This window comes from Galdieria sulphuraria, assembly GCF_000341285.1.
Source record: "Galdieria sulphuraria unplaced genomic scaffold scaf_40, whole genome shotgun sequence".
Taxonomy (NCBI): Eukaryota; Rhodophyta; class Bangiophyceae; order Galdieriales; family Galdieriaceae; genus Galdieria; species Galdieria sulphuraria.
In genome coordinates, this window is record NW_005178435.1 from 89,901 (window position 1) to 106,639 (window position 16,739).

General features: G+C 39.8%; 8 protein-coding genes across 8 annotated transcripts; 3 read left to right on the plus strand and 5 right to left on the minus strand.

Moving 5' to 3' along the window:
• Positions 1-470: 470 nt before the first annotated feature.
• Positions 471-1,881, plus strand: Gasu_44180 (MFS transporter, tetracycline:hydrogen antiporter). Its single transcript, XM_005704544.1, has one exon. The coding sequence runs from the start codon at positions 483-485 to the stop codon at positions 1,857-1,859; it is 1,377 nt and encodes a 458-aa protein (XP_005704601.1). The 5' UTR covers positions 471-482; the 3' UTR covers positions 1,860-1,881.
• A 9-nt stretch (positions 1,882-1,890) lies between these two features.
• Gasu_44190 (uncharacterized protein) lies at positions 1,891-3,920 on the minus strand. The gene is made up of 3 exons (XM_005704545.1): positions 3,594-3,920; positions 2,856-3,543; positions 1,891-2,802 (listed from the first exon to the last, which is right to left on the minus strand). Exons 1-3 carry the CDS (start codon positions 3,825-3,827, stop codon positions 1,955-1,957), a joined length of 1,770 nt encoding a protein of 589 aa, XP_005704602.1. The 5' UTR covers positions 3,828-3,920; the 3' UTR covers positions 1,891-1,954.
• Positions 3,921-3,951: 31 nt separating this feature from the next.
• Gasu_44200 (alpha-1,2-glucosyltransferase) lies at positions 3,952-5,700 on the minus strand. Its single transcript, XM_005704546.1, has 6 exons — positions 5,522-5,700; positions 5,336-5,446; positions 5,041-5,285; positions 4,840-4,999; positions 4,732-4,795; positions 3,952-4,682 (listed from the first exon to the last, which is right to left on the minus strand). The coding sequence occupies exons 1-6, from the start codon at positions 5,678-5,680 to the stop codon at positions 4,045-4,047; spliced, it is 1,377 nt and encodes a 458-aa protein (XP_005704603.1). The 5' UTR covers positions 5,681-5,700; the 3' UTR covers positions 3,952-4,044.
• Positions 5,701-5,835: 135 nt separating this feature from the next.
• Gasu_44210 (peptide chain release factor RF-2) lies at positions 5,836-7,740 on the minus strand. Its single transcript, XM_005704547.1, has 9 exons — positions 7,582-7,740; positions 7,318-7,531; positions 7,209-7,274; positions 6,959-7,155; positions 6,759-6,906; positions 6,535-6,714; positions 6,360-6,474; positions 6,149-6,313; positions 5,836-6,104 (listed from the first exon to the last, which is right to left on the minus strand). The coding sequence occupies exons 1-9, from the start codon at positions 7,644-7,646 to the stop codon at positions 6,040-6,042; spliced, it is 1,215 nt and encodes a 404-aa protein (XP_005704604.1). The 5' UTR covers positions 7,647-7,740; the 3' UTR covers positions 5,836-6,039.
• Positions 7,741-7,745: 5 nt separating this feature from the next.
• On the minus strand, positions 7,746-9,500 carry Gasu_44220 (uncharacterized protein). The gene has a single exon (XM_005704548.1). The coding sequence runs from the start codon at positions 9,422-9,424 to the stop codon at positions 8,003-8,005; it is 1,422 nt and encodes a 473-aa protein (XP_005704605.1). The 5' UTR covers positions 9,425-9,500; the 3' UTR covers positions 7,746-8,002.
• Positions 9,501-9,820: 320 nt separating this feature from the next.
• Gasu_44230 (4Fe-4S ferredoxin, iron-sulfur binding protein) lies at positions 9,821-12,574 on the plus strand. The gene is made up of 5 exons (XM_005704549.1): positions 9,821-11,108; positions 11,161-11,201; positions 11,257-11,619; positions 11,674-12,231; positions 12,285-12,574. The coding sequence occupies exons 1-5, from the start codon at positions 9,849-9,851 to the stop codon at positions 12,469-12,471; spliced, it is 2,409 nt and encodes an 802-aa protein (XP_005704606.1). The 5' UTR covers positions 9,821-9,848; the 3' UTR covers positions 12,472-12,574.
• An 11-nt stretch (positions 12,575-12,585) lies between these two features.
• Gasu_44240 (NmrA-like family domain-containing protein 1) lies at positions 12,586-13,770 on the minus strand. The gene is made up of 3 exons (XM_005704550.1): positions 13,634-13,770; positions 12,881-13,587; positions 12,586-12,826 (listed from the first exon to the last, which is right to left on the minus strand). Exons 1-3 carry the CDS (start codon positions 13,671-13,673, stop codon positions 12,647-12,649), a joined length of 927 nt encoding a protein of 308 aa, XP_005704607.1. The 5' UTR covers positions 13,674-13,770; the 3' UTR covers positions 12,586-12,646.
• A 30-nt stretch (positions 13,771-13,800) lies between these two features.
• On the plus strand, positions 13,801-16,731 carry Gasu_44250 (serine/threonine protein kinase). Its single transcript, XM_005704551.1, has one exon. The coding sequence runs from the start codon at positions 14,016-14,018 to the stop codon at positions 16,659-16,661; it is 2,646 nt and encodes an 881-aa protein (XP_005704608.1). The 5' UTR covers positions 13,801-14,015; the 3' UTR covers positions 16,662-16,731.
• Positions 16,732-16,739: the final 8 nt, after the last annotated feature.

The window sequence follows — 16,739 nt, forward strand, 5'->3', positions numbered from 1 at the left end:
GAATAGTCCAAAGTATTTTACCGAAATAGTATTCTATTCAGAGTAGGAAATTGTGACTATTTTCAAGCGCAGAAATGTCCAATTTGTCCTTGATGAGTTTGTTTTCGACATCAAAGACTACCTACAAGATCTTGGAACACTTCGTTGAGATTACAGTTCTAGTAAGCTTATTCAACCACTACAGATTGGATACGCTGAATTTTATGTTCTCTCGTTCCAATAATGAAAAATTAGATCTTGTGAAGTTTGAAAGCTGGGGATAGGAAAGAACTGAGCCAAGTTCGAGTAGCTACTCATTCTTTTTCCAATGAAGAAACAACCAGAGGATTCCACTTGAGTCTCCTATCGAGAACAATCCAAAATCAAAAGGGCTCAGTGGCAAAACAATTTTAGCAAAGCAATGATTTTCTTGGATCGGTGCAATCACCTGAATTTGTAAACAACCAAGCCTTGAAACTTTGCTCTATACATAGCTCGACTGCATGGATCCAAGAGTGGTCGAGGAGAAGATACCACTATTGCTCTCGAAAAAGGAACGCGTGAATGCTTCAAGAGGTGACTGTCTTTTTGATGGTAACACAGTAAACGGTGTAACCAATGACAGTTCATCTTGTCTTGACTGGGGATCGTTACTGGTCGTTTACTTGGTAACTTTACTTTCAGAGTCTTCGAGAGGCTTGTTTCTTGCTTCACAGTGGCCTTATCTTGAAAGACTAGGCGGTACCAAGTCTTTGCTTGGTGTATTCGTTGCCTTGTTTTCTGTTGGAAGAATGCTATCGACAGTGCCACTAGGCTTCCTTAGTGATCGGTTTTCAATCAAAACTGTGTATCTTTGGTGTACTGTATGTCAAATTTTTGGTCATTTCTTATACTGTGTGGCTCCTCGAGTGTCGATTCTTCTTTTGTCAAGAGTATTAGTGGGATTTGGCAGTGCAACTATGAGTATTTCACGTGCTCACGTCACCAAAGCGACTACTCTATTGGACAGAACGAAACACTTTGGTTACCTATCTGCTGTTCAGTTTGTGGGGTTTGCAGTTCTCCCCTTGGCAAATGGAGCACTTGCCGAGTTACCTATGTTCTCATGGGCCTTTATTGTCTTTGATCCTTTAACTTTGCCCGGTTGGACATTATTTGCTGCCAATTCACTAGCCTTACTTATTATTATTTTGTACTACCGTGATCCCGAGTCTACAGTTAGTTCCTCCTCAGATGACAACTATACTAAAAGTGCTTCATTTTACCCTTCCCAGCACCGTCCAGATTTTTCAGTTCTAGGAGCATGTCTCTTCCTGAATGTTTGCTTTCGAGGAGTGATAGCCGAGTTCGAAACGATAAGTTCACCACTTATGATTGATATGTATCATGTGAGTGTTGCAGATACTGGGTTTATCATCGGAATGCTAGGTTGCCTCGGTCTGGCATGGTATTTATCGTTAGCTTGGCTATCAAAATTTCTTGGTGACGCACAACTGACGTTGATGGGTTTGCTGCTGTTATTGATTGGTACGTTGTGGTTGGCAATTCCCACTGGTCGTCCCTCCTTCATTATGTTCCTATTCAATATGGGCCTTGTTTGGAGTGTAGCCTATCCCATTGGACAGACTGCAGTACTTTCCCTCTTTTCAAAGGTACTCAAGAATGTTTCTGTTGGTGGTTTTTTGGGTGTCTTTTCAGCTCTCGGAAGTTTTGCTAGAATCATTTTTGCATGTTTGGCTGGTGGTTTGTGGAGTATCGGAGGTTTTCGTTCCGTCTTCACTTGTGCAGTTATTTTTGTGGTGGCATCCATATTTGTATTTGCATTCGCATTTACTTCGTTTCATGAACAACTGAAAGTCCAAGGTCGATCGAATATTTAAGAGTCGAGTGTTAAGCCACATTTGGGCGTAACCCTCTATGACAGGCTTTATTCCAAGATCTTGGGGAATGGAGGCATCATTTCGAATTGGAGTCTTTAGTAAGCGGGACTTGGTGAAGATGAGTAAGGAGCTGGCGTACTCACTGGCATCCACTGACTTTCTTCACATTTCTCTTTCGTGGAATATTCTGGATAACATCTTTCATAGAATTTGGGGATGCTATATTCTTTGTAGCAAACCTTGTAAGCGACTTCCTGTTGTGGAACATATTTGACACATTGCTTGGGGTTGATGACCTGTTCCTGTAGATAAAGAACGCATTGTCGTTGCTGAATCTTTTGCACCTCATAATTCATGGCGCACTGTTCATTCTTAATTATTTGTTGAGGTACATATTTGATACATTGGCGACTCTTAACTTCTTCCTCAGTTACATAACGCACACACTGCTTTTGTTGTACTTTCTGCATCGGAATATAACGGACACATTGCTTGTCCATAATTTGCTGTTGCATTACATATTTAACACACTGTTGAGCTTTGATTTCTTGTTGATATGTATTCATCGAACATGTCCTATTCTCCACTTTCGTTTCTTCGATGTACTTGATGCATTGTTCGTACCGGATTTTCTGTACCGAGTAATATTTGGTGCAATAATTCTCTTTCATCATTTGTTTGTTCACATATTTAAGGCAGTAACTTTCCTTTTGCTTCTTGACAGGTACTGTCTTGTAGCAGGTTTCATATGCAATCGTTTGAACAGGATACGATGTGTAGCATGTCTGATATTTAACTTGTTCCACTGCTTTCTGACAGTATTTTGTTGGATAATAGCTGGACTGAGACTCTTGAGGATATTGTCCATATCCTCGTTCAACTTTATCTGCCAACTTGTCCTTGGAAAGTCTACTGTATGCTGATGTTGATGGTGTCGAATAGCCTAAAGATGAAAGCTAGTTAGAACTACAAGATCTCAAGTTACATCTTACGCACCATATTCGCAAGGGTATTGTACATATGTCGTATAATACGTTGGACAACTATAAGCCTTTGTCTGTTGTACCGTATAATATGTTGGACAAGAATACGATTGGGTTTCATACGTGACATATGTGGTTGGGCAAGGATAATATGTAGCTGACTGAACTGTATAATATGTTGCACATGGATACATGGTAGCCGTCTGCTCCGTATAATACGTTGGACAACTGTAGTATGTCGGCACTGTTACGGTATAGGTTGTCGGACACGGATACTCCTGTTTCATTGTAGTTGTATAGTAGGTAGGACAAGGATAATATACTGCAGATTGTACTGAATAATACTGAGGGCAGCTGTAGTAAGTTGGAATTTGCACCTCATAATAGGTTGGACATGGGTAGTAGATGGCAGATTGAACAGCTACTTCCGAAGGGCAAGGATAATATACGGCGCTTTCTACGGTATAATACTTTGGACAAGGCACATTCGTTGACTCCATCACGCTGTAATACGTTGGGCATGGATAATACTGTGCCACACTTTTCTGCGAATACATAGGACAGGGATAATATACTGGAGATTGCACAGTATAGTATTCTGGGCATGAATAACTCAGTTTCTCAGGAACCATGTACTGATAGATGTTACACTTTTGTCCTGAAACATAAGTATATTGACAACATTTTTTCACTTTCTCATACTTGAAAGGATGTCAGTAAATAGAAAGTAGTATCTATAATGTGAACCTACATAGATGCACTTTGGAGGATAACTTTGTGCTGGTTCCACGTACTTTTGAAGCTGAGCTTCTGTAACTTGACTCGTATACTGAGAAGAATATGATGAATATGCTCCTCGATAAACACCCTTACTATCAACATCATCGCTTTTGGCCGCATGCGTGAGCTCTGCTTTCACAAGGCATGATATGAAGATACATGCAAGAAAGGCTGACCAAAGTAATGCAGAATAACGATGACTCATCTTTGACCAAGTTCTGAAAAGTAACAAAGAACGTTGTTATAATTCCCAACCTAAAAAATTAGCCTTAAAAAGGATTGTTGTCTTTCTAGAAATGGTATTCATTAGCAGCCTAATTGGCGCCAGCATTGCAAGCATTTTTTTTATGGTGGGTGGTTCAATTCATAAGATTCCACGTCAATCGACCCAGCCCCCTTCATTTTTCTTGCTTGATCTCCGCTCATGGCATCATTCGTTCCAGCGCACATTTACGACAGTCCAAATGTAGTTGGGACAACAGTGATCTGCTTTCCAAGCCATCTGTTTTCCAATGATCCAACGGGAAACAATAAAACACCATGAGCAGGACAACATAACAACACACATTGCATAAACAGCGATAAAATAGTAAATGATCTGAGTCCAATATATTCACTGTATAGTGAGAGACGTCACGTTCTCCCTTTGACTTTTGTTTTCTGAAATCTCCTTGAAGCTTTGTCGACGTAAATACCAAGCAAACCAGATGAATAATGATATAGTTTGGTACAAAGTAACGCAACTCTAGAAGTGGAATAAAAATAAAGGGAAATGCAATCAAAAACTTCAAATATGTTTGTTCCAAAATTTCGAGATTCCGTAGTTTCTCTTCCATGCTGTAAGTGGCCACAAGACTAAATGGAATCAAAGCATATCTCAAATATTTGCGTTTCTGAAAAACACATCGAACAAATAAAAAAGTATAATGTCGTCGATCTGATAGAAGGAAGGGATGCAAATATATGCAGTATCGAACACAAAGAAAGAAGATCATTGCCATAAGTTGCCAATATAAAGAACTATCTCTAAGACTTTTCAAGAATCTAAGGACTAAAAAAACTAGGCGACCATAAGAACGTTTCGTAAATATCCACAAGTATCAACATACCGCTTGGAGGATAGAACAAAAGTTCATAACATAAAAAATACAATACCATAGTAGGGTGAAAAATCTGGTTTCTGTGAGAATATTTCTGCGGTACTGTTACCAACTTACTAGTCTGTGATGTTCTGCGTGACCTATAGCAACCGTTCCTCTCTGAACCAACCATAAACCATAGCCTATAAAACAAACAAAATGTGGCCAACATAAACGAAAACAGGCTATTGGATTGAAAATAAAGTTAGCCAGCAATTTCCATAAGAACGAAACGATACTACGAATGTTAGCAAACAAAGACTTTTTCGAGTAGCATACCTCGATGGTGACATTTCTGCATTGCAGTCGAAAAGTTGACTTGCAAGAATAAGGCAAGAAACAAGATGATACATCAAACTGGTCTGTCGATGAAGAGTTGCAAGAGTTGCAAAAATAGCAGCATTTACAGGTGAACGTTTATAGGAAAACCGAAGACACAGGAGACCAAAGTACAACGATGGAACATCCGTATAATAAAAGAAATAATAAAAAAATAAGATCGGATGACTCCATAAGAAAAGTAACTAGAAGGAATATAATTAGCCTAAAATTCTGAGAAAAAAGTTCCAAATACCTGTGTTGAACTTATGCTGCGTCTTGAGAGTCGTGACCAACTCTTGAACTCCAACCATAACAACACAGCAAAACAACCACATATCAGACGTAAGAACAAGACACTACATATCTGAATATAAAGCAAATAAGATTGAGAATATTATTTCAATAGAATTTCAAGTTGTTATGACATATAGAAACTTACACAGGAATTTAAAAAGGGAATCGAGAGCACTTTAGTCAAAATAGAAAGTAACCAAGGCCACATATATAAACCAGGAGGAGTCGAAATTCGAGCATCGTAACTAAACAGATGCCCTTTACAATAACTTCGTGCTTGTTCCATATGAAGTTCTTCATCCATATAAGGTTGGGGCTTCAGCAGGATAAGCTATGGGAAAAAAAGTGAAAAGCTCTGATATACCCACTTGAAGCAAGTTGAAGATCAAGGTATTCATCCCAAAACTTGTAAAAACCAAAAGAAGCAGCCAGGTGTGTTTGGAAATCATCTCAACTCTATTCTTATTCGAGCTGTTTATGGTGTGAATAACAATTAATAAATAGGACTCGTCTTGAACCGGCAAATTCCTACAAGAAATATCTGAAATGAATTCTTTAATTTTGAAAGTCTTATAACGCCTAGAAAATAAGTCGAGAAATATACAAACCTAAATAAGAAACATTTGTAATATTTCTAGAGTCGTGTTAAATCTAACGATTCAATCATTCGTTTTCTTCTTTGAGTTGCTTTTCCCATGAAAGACAGGACACTAAAAAGTCATCTAACGCTACAAAGCCATCAAACAACCAAGGACAACCCGATATCAATTACCTTCTCCATTCAATACTTTTTCAGGATTTCGATGTTCAAAGCCTGTACGCATATCTTTCACTAACTGATAAGGTGCCATAACGTACGATCGAATTTGATTTCCAAACTGTGCATCCTTTGAACGCTCCGATATATTATTAATTTCTTCTTCTCTTTTCAACTGCTCTACAAATCATTTTAGAGCAAATCATACATAGAAAAATTGTTTTACCTAGGTACTGTAGCTTTGACTCTAACACCTTTAAAGCAGTTAGTTTATTTTGATACTGCGAACGCTCTGACTGGCACTGGACTGTAATGCCCGTTGGAATATGAACAATGCGAATCTGCAATACAAAGACCAACCAATAATCAGAAATAACTCACCATTAAGCTCCGTCACGTACCGCACTTTCGGTTTTATTGACATGTTGACCTCCAGAACCAGAAGCGCGAAATGTGTCGATCTTCAGCGAGCCCGGTTCTATCAGATTCTCCTTCACATCTTCACCAACATCAGGAATGACAGAAACTGCAACAAAAGAAGTATGTCTACGACCTCCAGAATCAAATGGCGAAATGCGAACCTGAATAGTTCAACTCTTTTCATTCTCCCAAGACTTGTACTCACCAGTCTATGAACGCCTGCTTCTTTTCTCAACCAACCAAAAGCACATCCATCACCGCCGTCAATCTTCAACATTCCTGAACGAATACCCGCCACCTCTCCTTTATTCTCATCAACAATATCCACAATATATGAGTGCTGTTCCGCCCAGCTGGAAAGCCAAGTCAAATCCTACTCTTAAGCACAGATAAAAACAAAAATACCGGGTATACATTCGAAATAGTATAGAACACCAGTCCATACTTTCAACTCCTCCTGCTCCTGAATGCAACTCCAAGTACGCACCTTTGTGAACTCCGTCTTCTCCAACGATCGCCTGTCGCTCAATGTCTTCTGCACGACTTTTCAATGACAACATTTCCTCTAAGATTTCCTTTAGACCCGACGAGTCCTTTTCTTGCTATGCAATAGTTACTCTCACGAGACAAGTCAAAGTTTCAGTCATCTACAAACCTCCATTATGAGACCGAGGTTATGGTAATCTTCGAGATCCTTTGAACAGGAGTCTATGGATTCCAGCTAAAACTAATAAGAAACTTTGCATGCAAAAACTTGAACCTACTTTCTTCGATAGCTGAGCATATTCTCGTGATAGCTTGATTCGACTCTTCAAATTCGTTTCTGTTGCTTCAAAACTCTTCAGTTCTGTTTCCATTTGGTCCAATCTCTTGTGCATATTATCATATTTCAGTAACCTCTTCGCTCTTTCTAGAGCTGCAGCCGCACTTCTTGAGTGGTTCAAGAGTGCCTGTATGAGTTGTGCGTTTTGTTCAGAACTATCCTGCAAGGTCAAGTGATGTGACAAACAACCCAAAAAAATACCAACCTGCTACAAAAGTTACCACAACAGACTCGCCTTGAGGGACAAAAAGCTCGGTAAGCATAGTACATAGTTGAAAAAACCAAACAAATTGACAGCGATCACAATTTTCAAAGATGAAATCTATTTGACTTTAAACAATCCAAGAAATCTAGTTAAGAATGGATATTACACAGCTGAGCATAAACGTTATTTTTCAGTGTTTATTTCAGAGTCGTCAATTACTTTTACTTATATGCATTCGAATTTCCTCAACTAAGCCGAGATCTGGTTTCTATGAAACTCTCTCCCGTCAAGTTTCTTGAAGCCATCTTGGAATATACAGACAACTCAATTATAGAGTTCTGATCAGACTGATGCTTAATATGATTCGGTTGTCTTCTTGACCCCTGTTTATCATGTGAAAAATAAGAAGATGACTTGAGTACTACTCAAACTTCCAAGGCAGGATTTTTGTCCATAATGGTTCTGAAATTGCTGATTTATTCTGCCTGGAATGCTTCTTGTTTTCAAAAGAAAGCCATTCCACACTCTCCAATGCTAACGCAAGTGAAAGTTTGGTCCGAATCAACTCCGAGAGCAAATTTCCCGATTCCTCGCGCTGTAACAAAAGCTGCTTTCGTAAATAATGTATTTGGGTGTCTCTATGATCGCTAGCTTTCCACTCCAAGGACGCCAACTCATCTTGTGAGGGTATTCTGTCTCTTGCGGTTGATGCTTGAGACGCACTAGGTTCACTAGCAAACTTGTCAAGTTTGCCATTCGACGCGAAACTAGGAAGAGTCATTGTCTCTTTTAATTTGTAAACTTCGCCAAATAAGGACCTCACTTGAGACTTGTAGTGCTCTTCCAACTTCCTAAACTGTTCTAGTAACTCCTTATTGGTCTCAACTATTCTCTGCTTGTCTCGAGACGATTCTGAGCCGTTTCCGTCCTTCGGGAAAGTATCGCGAAAGCCTTGTAACTCTGCTCGCAATTTACAAATCTCTGCTTTTTGCATACCTTCAATTAAATAGTTATGTTCCATTTCGCTTCTAATTTCGACAAGATATTTTAGCAGCAGTGAGTTTTCCTCCGTCAACTTCTGTAAAACTCCTTCTCTCACTGCTTTAGAATCGTCAAACGACTGATTTCTTTCACCAAACAGTAAAACACCTTTTGATTGTCTCGGTTTCCTTATATCTTCAGTGCCTAGCGAATATTTCCTTTCACTTGCAAGGAACTTGCATTCTTTGAGGTTACTATTCTTGTCAGGTGAACCAGGAGCATCGGTGGGATTCAATGACAATTTCCTAGGCTCTATTCTCCTAACTTCATTTCCGAATATCCTTCCACTGACTACCTTTTCAAACGCTTTAACGATAGAATCTTTCGAGTCGTTCTCCCAGTCTGACTTGGAGACTTTCCATGAAATAGTCATGAACAACTTCGAACCATCTGACAGTTGAAAGACAGCTTCTTCGTGACTAGGTGAAACTCTTATGAACCTTGACAAGTCAAGGTGCATTTTACCTTGTGTTTTGGGTTCAACTCCTGCCTTTCCAACTCTCCTCAGAAAAAACTTGGCGTACTTCGGAAGAAAATCTCCTTCAACTTTGTTCATGTACAAAGTCACTGGTAAAACAAGCAACTCTCTGAAAGCTACAACACCACTTGAACGATAGGCAAGTTGCACAGAACGACATTCGGTAGAAGAACATAAGCGCTCTCCTCTTTGAACACTAAAAATGAAATCAACTCCAAGAGGAACATTTTCTATTCTATCTATGTAAAACGAAAACTCAAACTGAGTGGACACTTTGCCCAAGTGCTTCAAGGCACGAAGAGCTTTCGTTTTTTCAATAGCCATCCATGAAACTGTGTCGCTTATGATGGCGCCATTACCGCACACGTCATTACTGCATTAGTGGTAGAATGCTACTTCAGTACAAGATACATGGAATCGCAGCTATCTAGCAGCAGTCAAAAGTCAATTTAAAATTATATTTCGACAATACTTTGTTTTTCACTATGTTTCAGTAACTATTCGGTTCTGTATCATTCGTGCACTTCCTTAAACAGCACAACAATTTTATAAGTATAAAGTCTAAAAAAATTACAATATTGAAGTGGCCTAATGGGTTAAACCTATACGGGACTGTGGTCTACATGGTTCGAAAATTACCATGACTCAGAGGTATGATTCTCGCTTAGGGTGCGAGAGGTCCCGGGTTAATTAGCTTCCCGCTCGATTCCCGGCAGTCCCCTATAGTTGTTTTTTTATTCTTCAAACTATGTATTCCAATATTTGTCTGTTTTGCCCTTCTGCAAATGTTGTTTTTGGAGCCAACTCGCTGTTTGGTAGATACAAGTCGTCGAGAAAACGCGAGCATCGTAACTTGAAAGATTCCCGTACTTTGACTTGTTGCAGTAGTGTACAATATCATCAACGAATACACTGTCAACTATTGTCGGTGAAGAGTTGGTTGGATAGAAACCCAAGTTTTATAGATTCACTGGAAAGTGGAACGTGGATCAAGCTAATCTGTGGGGCAAGCTACCAAGACCTACCTTTAATAAGAAATCTCAGTTTCTTATTTACCTTAGCTGGAGTGGATTGCATAGATTGTGCAGCTGATGGTGCTGTAATTCATTCAGTAAAACAGGGAGTGACTGATGCCTTGTCTTATGCTAACCGCCTTTGTATATCTCTACGAAGACCTTTGATAATGATCAGTGTCAATGATGACGAAGACCCTCATTTTAGAAAAGCTTCGTTTGATACATCTAGTTGTCCTCCCAATTGTTCGAAACCTTGCGAGAGAGTATGTCCTGCATCTGCAATCATGTTGCAAAGTGACGAAGCAGGGTTTCTCGTTCCATTCCATCAAGGTGTTATTCAAAACAAATGTTATGGCTGTGGTAGATGTGTTCCAGTTTGTCCGGTTCAGAATATTGAGACCACCTCGTTAACGAGTTGTCATTTTTCAGTTGTAGATAACTTATTAAAGTCCGAGCCAATCGATGCAATAGAAATTCATTCTCGTGCAGAGTCCATACAACATTTTCAACGACTGTGGGACAGTATTGAGCCTATTGTTCAAACCTCTCTATCGCTTGTATCTATCAGTTTTCCAGATGGTGGCAAACACTTGGAAGAGTTTCTTCGTAGTGTTGACCGAATGATTGTTAAAGAGCGTGCGAAATATCAAATAATTTGGCAGACAGATGGAAGACCGATGAGTGGAGATATTGGTAGAGGTACTACATTGGCAACTGTGAAGCTTGCAAAGAAAGTTTTGCATTTTGGTTTGAGAGGCTACATCCAATGTGCTGGTGGAGCCAATAACTATACTGTTTCCGTTTTAGATGAACTGAACTTGAGAGCTAGAGCAGGACCATACCACAAGCACAGTGCCGTGTCCGGGGTTGCTTTTGGGAGTTTTGTAAGAAGAAAACTGATTGAGATGTTTCAAGGAACCTCGCTCGACTACTCAGGCAATGTGGAAAATTTTCCTTGTTTTGAACAAATATGGGACTTCGTGTTCAACCTGGTAAAGTCGATAAAGGAACGCCATTGATTGATTATTTCAACGCAGTTCATAGACATATTTTCATTCTTTTGAATCTATTGTAAAGCCAATCAAGTATGGAAGCTTTGGAGTCTCCAATTGATTTCTTCTAGTCTTAATCCATCCATAGAAGACCTTCTACAGAAGGTCAAATAGACATGAGAACAAATAACGAATTTTCACATGCCAATTGGTTTGTGATTATGACTGGCGTAGATTCTATTGGGTTTCAGTTCACTACTATACACAAACTTGGTTCAACGAAACATTGGTTTCAACAAAAGCAGACGAATACAGTCAATAAAAGTGGACTTAGAAATGTTTTGTGTCTCTCAAAAGCATTAAAGGAGTTGCAGCTTCCAAGACGCGTGCAGCTGGTAGCTTGTGATGTGGACGGTACCATCTTGAACTCCTGGAATGAAGTTCCTGCTGCGAACATAGAGGCTATTAAAAAGGTAATGAACTCTGGCATTCCATTTGTACTTGCAACTGGGTAGGCTATTGTTTTTTGTTCCACAGAGAAAAGATATGAAAGTAGCTAACAAAGGAAGGCTCGAAAAGGAGCTTTAAACTCAGTTCTGGAGATTAAATCGGACTTATCGAGGCATGGAATGGGTGTATTTTTACAAGGTTTATTTGTGACTTCTAAAGATGGTAAAATCTGTCATGAGATGGTTTTAGATACCGAGGTTGCTTTGAAGGTTTGTGAACTGGGAAGAGAACTTGGTATATCCCTCGTTGGTTATGAAAGAGACCGTATTGTTTGTGAAACGAGAAATGAAGAAACTGATAAGGTCATACCCTATCATGAGCCAACCCCAGAGTCTATTGGTCCTTGGAAGGAAGCTTTATTCAACCAAAAGACTAAACTAAACAAGATGATGTTTATGGCGCCTCCTTTGCAGATTGACCAAGTTAGACCCTATATAGCGAAAGTGCTTGGAAAATGCTGTCATATCACCCAAGCAGTTCCTGGTATGTTAGAAGTACTTCCATTCGGTGCTAGCAAGGGAGAAGGCCTTAGGCGTCTTTTATTGTCCCTCAATATTGATCCATCGGAAGTAGTTGCCATTGGTGATGGAGAAAACGACGTTGAAATGTTTCAGTATGTGAAGCAACGTTTTCTTGTTTGAATTTGTAGATTAAACTTGTTTCCAGTTATGTAGTTCATAGCGTTGCAGTGGCAAACGCTTCACCTGCAGTCAAGGCTGCTGCTAAACACGTTACCAAGAGAACGAATAACAACGCCGCAGTAGCAGAAGCATTAGAAACTTTGATTCTAAACAATCCTTATTTAAACTCTGAACAGGGAAGAAAGACCCAGACTGTCAAGTCAACAAGTTGAGGCTTGTCATATGCTTGTGTTTTTTTCTTTTGAAAGAGTATGTACGATGTTCATTGGTGAATAATTTAATATAATAAAGAATCATAAATAGAAGACTTAAAGACTGTTTCAAATAACTTGAAATCCTCATTTTAAAAATGGAATGGGGTTGTATTTCCTATTTAAGAAGGAAAAATCAGTGAAGTTTAAGCAGTTCAGCCTTATGCTCGTTCGCCCAGCTTGCTAAACTGTGACACTGGGGATACAATTCTCTGGCAGTATTCATATCAAACTGCTGTATGTGATTTTTGTCGAACATAATTTGATAGGCGGCAAACATATCTGCAAGATCACTTGCACCTGGAAAAGGCAATCGCTGTAATAAACAAAGTATTCTCAGCAACTATTCCAAAGAAAAACCTAAACCAACCTTATATTCTTCTACAGAAACGGAACGATAAACAACTTTCTTTCCAAAAACTTCTGAAAGAACTTCAGCAATTTTATGAAAATCCATACACAAATGAACCACGTCCAACCTCCTTCTCAAGTAGTCCTGTGGAGATTTCAAAATAGATGCAATAACTCCTCCAAAATCCTGCATACAAGTCAAAAAAATATTTGAAGAATCCATAGGAAGAACAATTTCAAAAGAGCCTGGTACTTGTGAACTCGGCTGCAACCAATAAAACAAGTTTTCAAAATAAGCATACGGGTGAGTCACAATAAAGGGATGACCTTTCTTCTCAATATATTCCTCAATTGCAGCCTTGCTTTCAAAATGGCTTACACGAATCTTATTGCCAGTTAACCTGAAAGCAGAAGGCAAACCACTAAATATTGGAAAGGGCACTCCTGCCTCAACAATAGCGTCTACTAAATTCTTACCACATTGAACTTCCATTTTTTCGGCACCCTCAGGTCTACTTAATAAAGACCAGTAGTCTGTTACACCAAACACTGCATAGGCATCCTTCAGTAACGGAATCAAAGTTTGCCGTGGCTGTAAAAGATCTCCTTTTACGACCTCCACTCCCTTTTTCGCCAAGTTCTGTGCCTTCTCACTATAAACATCTCTCGTAACTGCTCTGATCTTATAACTTCCACTTGCTAATAAGTGACTGACGACACTACCGCCTTGAACCGAACTGAGTAAAATACTCTAAAACAGAGAGAGACATACCTTGGCGTCCAGTAGCACCAAAAACCACAACTTGCTGCATCGTAGAAAAGTTGAGTAGAGTGGGCTCGTTGAACGGAGAATCTTCTTCCCAAATAAACGACGTTTCTCTAGAAAAATGAGCATGGGGGTGCTGAATTTCTAGTCGATAAGCGGCGCAATTTTCCAACTCGAACAGAGAATTTTTAGCTTGAGGAAAACATGGCAGCTTCTTTCACTTCTGGCTTTTCTGCAACGTCAAACTTTCAAGGGAATGATTATTTTTCAAAATCCTACCGTTTCCTGTATTCCTAAGACCTTCGAAAGAAGCCTAGGGGTTTCTTTTTGTTTTGTCACTTTTGTTGTTGAGATTTTCTTTATTTTGTTCAATTGAAGAGTAGTTTTAATGGGTCAGACGGTAGGACGGGACCTTTTTACTAGGAGTTCCTCTAGTGTAGACCTCAAGAACGCGGAGAACCGTAAATTGGACGAGAACGAGTTGGACCAGGCTGCTAGAAGGGTCTTTGAGTGGCTGGACCAGAAGAAAAAAGGGTCTTTGACTCTTCGAGAAGTACGAAACACTGTTCCAGGGTTATATCTTCCACACTCGTTGCCAGCCTTATATTACTTTGACGAAGAAATGGATGGTTCCTTTGACTTTGGCGAGATAGTAAAACTTTTACGTTATTGCAAAAAACAGAAGAAGAGAGTGAAGAAAGAACTTCGAAAAGATCCCGAGAAAGTATCCGTTTTACGAAAGGCCATAGACGAAGGCAAGTTATCGGGTGAAAATGCACTCTGTGCGAGTGAAGTGCGAAAAATTACGAGCTGTAACAAATATCGTTGTGTTTACAAGACACGTAAAAATTTGCAGGGGAATTCCGATAAGGAGGTACTTGAAGTGCCAGATATTCCACCGCGATCTGATTCTATTTCGCCATCCAGCGATAAAACGTTAAGACGCAGTGATTCACTTGTCTCAGAAACGAACGCCGCTATAGAGGCGGCCGCTGTCGTAATGTCTTCAGAGTTGGCAGAACCGGAGGGAAGTTGCTCCAAGATGGAATTTTCAAATAGCTTGAAAGACTCGCAAAGACAGGAAGAAGAGAATAGAAGTCAAAGTGTATCTATGTTTGGCTCTCAGAGGGAGTTTTCTTTTCAATCAACCAACGATATTCTGAAGCAAGATAGTGAGAATCTTAGCCTTAGGAAAGATACTTCGACAACTGCTTCCGGACAGTTAGATAGTACTCCTTTACTAAGTTGCCTTGGCGAAGAGCTATCTTCTGCTGCTCTTAATGCGGCAATGGCAGAAAGAATGATTCAAGACTGCATATCCAATTTGGCGAACCAACTTCATGACTCAGCACACAGGGACAAGTACATGGAATGGCTTTGGAAGTTAACCAATTGTGATAAGAAAGATGTGATATCACTGGAAGAGTTGCACCTGCTTTTGGATGCACTTGAGGAAGATGGTATCAATATTAAAGAACTTATGTTTTGTGATTCTGGAAATCCCAAGGACCCTGTTGATAAAAGAATTATGGATGAATACAATACCGCGCATACTGGATATATGTCGAGAGATGAATTCATGGTTTTGGCTGACTTAGTGGTTCGCGAATATCAAAACTGGCAAGTTCGCCATGTAGAAATTATTGGCGACTATGAGTTGAATCATGTCTTAGGCTATGGTAGCCAAGGCGTCGTTAGATGTGCCACTAAAATTGAGACAGGTGAACGTTTTGCAGCAAAGTTGGTGAAGAGAGGGAAATGTAGTGATCTATCAAGACTGGACAGGGAAATACATGTCATGACAATGCTTGACCATCCAAACATTGTCCGTCTTGAAGAAGTAATAGAGTCGGATGATAATTTGTACTTGATAATGGAATTATGTGGAGGTGGGAGCTTATTCTCGAAGCGCTCATCTCGTTCTGGTTATGTTAACCCTTTGGATGAAGATACTGCTCGTTTCTATTTGCGCCAACTTTTTGAGGGTCTTGCTTACTGCCATGAAAGAGGCGTTGCACACCGCGATCTTCGTTTGGATAACCTAATGCTGGATAACGATGGAAACTTAAAGATCACTGATTTTGGACACGCTGGAGTTTTCAAAAAGGGATGGGATCTCTTTTCAACAACTCTTGTTGGCTCACTGTATCACTTGTCTCCGGAGCAGATAAAGGGTGTTTGTTATTCCGGTGAGAAAATCGATGTCTGGAGCTCTGGAGTAGTTGTCTACTGTCTTTTGGTCGGACAGCCACCTTTTAGGGCAAATGATGTATCGGAGCTTCTGAATGACATCGTTCAGGGTAATTATGAGATGCCAAATGATCTGAGTCCAGAAGCGCAACACCTGATACAGAGCTTGTTGCAAATTGATCCGGAAAAACGTCCAACTTGTCGGGAAGTTCTCAGTATGAAATGGTTCCATATTGGTCCGGAGAGACGGCTTATTTTAAATGTGTTTGAGTTGCCTTTACCAGAAAGCTGGTGTTGTCTAAGTAGCACAGAAGTTCAAGAGAAAACAATCGCCTTATTGAAGGAATTGGATATTCATCAGCACCCGGCAGACATACCGTATAACCGAAGGCTTTGCAGAGGACAAGATTGGAGTTTGAAGTGTTATTATCCTCATGATGGGCTAAAGTTTTACGTGAGTCTTTTTACAAGTCCTCCAGTTTCCCCAGTATCATCTGCTGCCACTAGTGAGAACGATGAAGTTGATTCTGCAGCTTTGTTGAAGGAACTTTGTTTGGATGGCTACTCTGCAGAGGTGGAAGCAAATCGAAATACGTCGTTTAACAACACAGATAGTCCCATTTCCATGGATACAGGAGTCTACACTACTGCTGAAAGTGTTTTGAGTACTGTCAAGCCTGCGTCTTGTCATTATCGGGAGGACAATGTTCCTTCGGTTGAATACCATTTTCAGTCTGTTTTTGAACCTTTTATTGAATTCCGTCATAGAGATGGCAGTTGTCAACGTTTTTCGGAAGTCGTGCGTCAATTTGAAAAAATGGCTCTGGAAAATTGGCGGAAGTAGTGTTTAGGAATTGGAAAGTGTTTGACTTCTTTGAGAGTAACACAATAAATTGTAGTGTTGCTATTTTTTGGAATAACT

Coding starts and splice junctions, on each gene's coding strand:
- Gasu_44210 (XM_005704547.1), bottom strand. CDS start 7,646: ATGTACTATGCTTACCGAGCTTTTTGTCCCTCAAGGCGAGTCTGTTGT. Junction 7,532..7,581: donor TGTGGTAACTTTTGTAGCAG/GTTGGTATTTTT, acceptor CTTGCAGGATAG/TTCTGAACAAAACGCACAAC. Junction 7,156..7,208: donor ACCTCGGTCTCATAATGGAG/GTTTGTAGATGA, acceptor ACTATTGCATAG/CAAGAAAAGGACTCGTCGGG.
- Gasu_44200 (XM_005704546.1), bottom strand. CDS start 5,680: ATGGATGAAGAACTTCATATGGAACAAGCACGAAGTTATTGTAAAGGG. Junction 5,286..5,335: donor GCAGCATAAGTTCAACACAG/GTATTTGGAACT, acceptor TATTCCTTCTAG/TTACTTTTCTTATGGAGTCA. Junction 4,796..4,839: donor ACGCAGAACATCACAGACTA/GTAAGTTGGTAA, acceptor CACAGAAACCAG/ATTTTTCACCCTACTATGGT.
- Gasu_44190 (XM_005704545.1), bottom strand. CDS start 3,827: ATGAGTCATCGTTATTCTGCATTACTTTGGTCAGCCTTTCTTGCATGT. Junction 3,544..3,593: donor ATCCTCCAAAGTGCATCTAT/GTAGGTTCACAT, acceptor CATCCTTTCAAG/TATGAGAAAGTGAAAAAATG. Junction 2,803..2,855: donor ACAATACCCTTGCGAATATG/GTGCGTAAGATG, acceptor TTTCATCTTTAG/GCTATTCGACACCATCAACA.
- Gasu_44230 (XM_005704549.1), top strand. CDS start 9,849: ATGTATTCCAATATTTGTCTGTTTTGCCCTTCTGCAAATGTTGTTTTT. Junction 11,202..11,256: donor TCTATTGTAAAGCCAATCAA/GTATGGAAGCTT, acceptor ATCCATCCATAG/AAGACCTTCTACAGAAGGTC. Junction 12,232..12,284: donor AACGACGTTGAAATGTTTCA/GTATGTGAAGCA, acceptor ACTTGTTTCCAG/TTATGTAGTTCATAGCGTTG.
- Gasu_44250 (XM_005704551.1), top strand. CDS start 14,016: ATGGGTCAGACGGTAGGACGGGACCTTTTTACTAGGAGTTCCTCTAGT.
- Gasu_44240 (XM_005704550.1), bottom strand. CDS start 13,673: ATGCAGCAAGTTGTGGTTTTTGGTGCTACTGGACGCCAAG. Junction 13,588..13,633: donor TGGTGCTACTGGACGCCAAG/GTATGTCTCTCT, acceptor GTTCGGTTCAAG/GCGGTAGTGTCGTCAGTCAC. Junction 12,827..12,880: donor TTTCTGTAGAAGAATATAAG/GTTGGTTTAGGT, acceptor TGTTTATTACAG/CGATTGCCTTTTCCAGGTGC.
- Gasu_44220 (XM_005704548.1), bottom strand. CDS start 9,424: ATGGCTATTGAAAAAACGAAAGCTCTTCGTGCCTTGAAGCACTTGGGC.
- Gasu_44180 (XM_005704544.1), top strand. CDS start 483: ATGGATCCAAGAGTGGTCGAGGAGAAGATACCACTATTGCTCTCGAAA.